Source organism: Elgaria multicarinata, chromosome 9 (assembly GCF_023053635.1).
Source record: "Elgaria multicarinata webbii isolate HBS135686 ecotype San Diego chromosome 9, rElgMul1.1.pri, whole genome shotgun sequence".
Lineage (NCBI taxonomy): Eukaryota > Metazoa > Chordata > Lepidosauria > Squamata > Anguidae > Elgaria > Elgaria multicarinata.
The window spans coordinates 12,069,120-12,071,993 of record NC_086179.1 but is presented as its reverse complement, the minus strand read 5'-3'; the positions used below and the strand labels follow the sequence as shown (position 1 = coordinate 12,071,993).

The window sequence follows — 2,874 nt, the reverse complement described above, 5'->3', positions numbered from 1 at the left end:
AAATCACTTTAGAACAGAAGAGGAAATAAAACTTATAATGATAAATCCGTTTAGAACTGAAGACGGAGTAATAATAATAATAATTAAAAAGTCAGAGTCAAAACCGTATAAACACTCTGTGTGTGTTGTGTGTGTTTTAAAGGATAAAATGATAACATAGTTTAAAAGATGTGGGACAGGGAGGGAAAAGGGCTTTGCTTGATGCTGGAAAGATACTGTTGTTTTTATATTGTTGTTTTTATGTTTCTGATGATTTTAAAATTTTGTATACTTTTTAAATGTTTACTGTTTTAACTTTTGTAAACCGCCCAGAGAGCTTCGGCTATGGGGCAGTATATAAATGTAATAAATAAATAAATAAATAAATATTAAACTAGGCAGCTGGTGCCTGATCCAAAACATCTGGAGGGCACAAGTTGGGAAAGGATTATCTAAAGCAATACAAATGCCAATCATAATTAAGAAAGAGAGGACAGAATTGGAATCAGGAATCGACAGCAGTGAACAAGCTGATACTCTTTGGGTAGCATAGATGGCCCTCTTTCCCACTCCCTGCTATAAAGAGACTCTCACGGTGATGTGCGCTTGGTGGAATTTTATTTATTTGTTCATTTTGCAGTGATCTAAGATCTGGTTTAGTAGGTTTATTTGTCTTATAGTTCATAAACAAAACTTATTAAAAGTATGCTGTTAGTTTTGCATCCTTTCCAAAGCGCCCCCCCCCCCGCCCGCCCCGGCAAAAAAAAAAAAACCCTCAATAAAGCATGCTTTGTGAGCAATCTATGCATGTCTACTGGGAAGTAAATCCATTTACCGTCAGTGGGACTTACACTCAACGAAGTGTGTACAGGTGAGGTCACAAACTGATGTTTGGCTTGGATTATGAGTATTTTTGGTTTTAATTTACTTCTGTTTGCAATAGTGTCTGCGAAAATTATTATTTATTTATATAGAACCATCAATGTACAGGTGCTGTACATAGTAAAAGAATAAAACAGCAACACCGTGCCACATAGTGTTTATGCAGGGGAGGGTGGATCCTTAAGGAAAGAAGAGAATAACAATTTCGAAATTGCCAAGTCCAACCGCTATTGTATTCGTTCATTCTGTTACTAATTAATGGTATGAAACAATGCATTTTTAGAAATTGACATTTTCCCCATGGAAAATTGTCATGGGGAAAAGAAATCCATTCCACAACACTGGAATACACTGCTTTACTCAGTGGAGGGCTCCAGTGTATGGTCTATCAATAATGCTGAGGAACTGCCTGATGCTGAAGGAAGAGTGACAAATTTAAAGGAAATTAATTTAAATCTAATCAGACCTGGTGAGCGATTCTCATCCGTGAATGAGGAGTATGTAGCTGTTTGAAGTCAGAGCTCATTATGCAGCTAACGTAAAAATGATTGTTCTTCAGGTAAATATCAGTACATATGAACAAGGCAGATATGTACACGAACTGTCAACATGGCCAATCCTTTAAGATATGAAGTGTTGAATCTTTACAAAAACGTAAGTTCTAAGAAGTAACCAAATATAACCAAAACTCTGCGTTGCCTTCTGTGGCATGTGTGACACTCATATTTTGTGTGTGTGTGTTTTGAAGCTGCTGTATCTCGGGAAGGAATATCCCAAAGGGGGAAACTACTTTCGAATCCGACTGAGAGCAGCTTTCTTAAAAAACAAGGACGAGAAGGATCCCGAAAAGATCAAACAACTCATTGCCCGGGGAGAGTTTGTTATGAAAGAGCTGGAGGCTTTATACTTCCTCCGAAAATATCGAGCGCTGAAACAACGTTACTACGAGGACGACAGCAAGTGATGTACAGTACCATTTGAAAGGCCTGCCCAGGAGTGATTAATTAAAGCGTGGGGGGTCCATCTGTAATAATAATAAAACTTTGCCTTTGGAATGAAAGTAACTTTTTTTTTAAAAAAAAAATTGAAGATCCCTGCCGTAGGGAGACAAGGGGTAACATCCTGATTCCAGTGGCCTGCTAGATGCTTCTGGATAGCCCATAAGCAAAGCTTAGAGCAAATACACCCGCCCACTGATGTATTTCAGCAAGTGGTATGAAATAGCAGGTTGCCTTTGGACACAGAAGTCGTCTTGCCCAACAGTCACCAATTGAGCTGTCCTTTTTTGAAGCCACCTAAGCAAATGTCTTTCATGTCAGGTTAGAGCCAGCTCTGGATACATGCAATGGGCCTGGTGGAAGCAGATGTCCTGGCCTCCTCCTCTCCCCACCCCCCTAGTTTTCAGACCCCTAAAATGTTACACAGAAAGTTGAGGCACTCTGCTGAATGGGGTGGATTGTGGTGCAGGGGGGGATTTCCAAAAAACAGGTGGAAGCCCTTTCCGTGAGCCTCTGCCCCCTACCCAGGGCGGGAGACTCCCCCCGTCTGTGTAGCACTTGGGGGCGGGAGCAGTTTGGAAGGACTGCTTCTGAGGAAGAGAGGGGGAAGTCTTCTACAAGGCAAATGCCTACAGCTGGATCCAACCCCGTAGAAAATTCCACATATTAATTATGGGCTGTGCAAAGCCCTTTGCGTCCGTCTTGAATCCTTCGGCTTCACTGAATGACAAGAGTTCCAGTATTATGAAAAAGGAAGGAGGGGACATAGGTCTACCTACATCCTCCAGGCCACGCCTAGTTTTATGAACTTCTATTAAATCCCCACTTGGGAGTATAGGGGAGGGTAACGGCATGGCACCTTTATTATTTCTGAGGATCGCCTTCATGGTCGGGCAACCAGATGTACAAGCTAGGTGGCCATTGTGATAAGGCTTTGCATCAGAGAGGCACTCCAAAGGGAGGTAGCGATGACCTTTCGTCAGTGCCATAACGTTTCTACAATCCTAAGGTATTT

General features: G+C 41.4%; 1 protein-coding gene across 1 annotated transcript; it reads left to right on the top strand.

The window, feature by feature from the left end:
• The first annotated feature begins 1,443 nt into the window (after nt 1–1,443).
• On the top strand, nt 1,444–1,921 carry ETFRF1 (electron transfer flavoprotein regulatory factor 1). Its single transcript, XM_063134266.1, has 2 exons — nt 1,444–1,515; nt 1,610–1,921. Exons 1-2 carry the CDS (start codon nt 1,471–1,473, stop codon nt 1,823–1,825), a joined length of 261 nt encoding a protein of 86 aa, XP_062990336.1. The 5' UTR covers nt 1,444–1,470; the 3' UTR covers nt 1,826–1,921.
• The last annotated feature ends 953 nt before the right edge of the window (nt 1,922–2,874 follow it).

Excerpts from the sequence above, each read along its gene's own strand:
- ETFRF1 (XM_063134266.1), top strand. The coding sequence starts at position 1,471 with ATGGCCAATCCTTTAAGATATGAAGTGTTGAATCTTTACAAAAAC. Across the intron at positions 1,516-1,609 it reads TGTTGAATCTTTACAAAAAC|CTGCTGTATCTCGGGAAGGA; the intron begins GTAAGTTCTAAG and ends TGTGTTTTGAAG.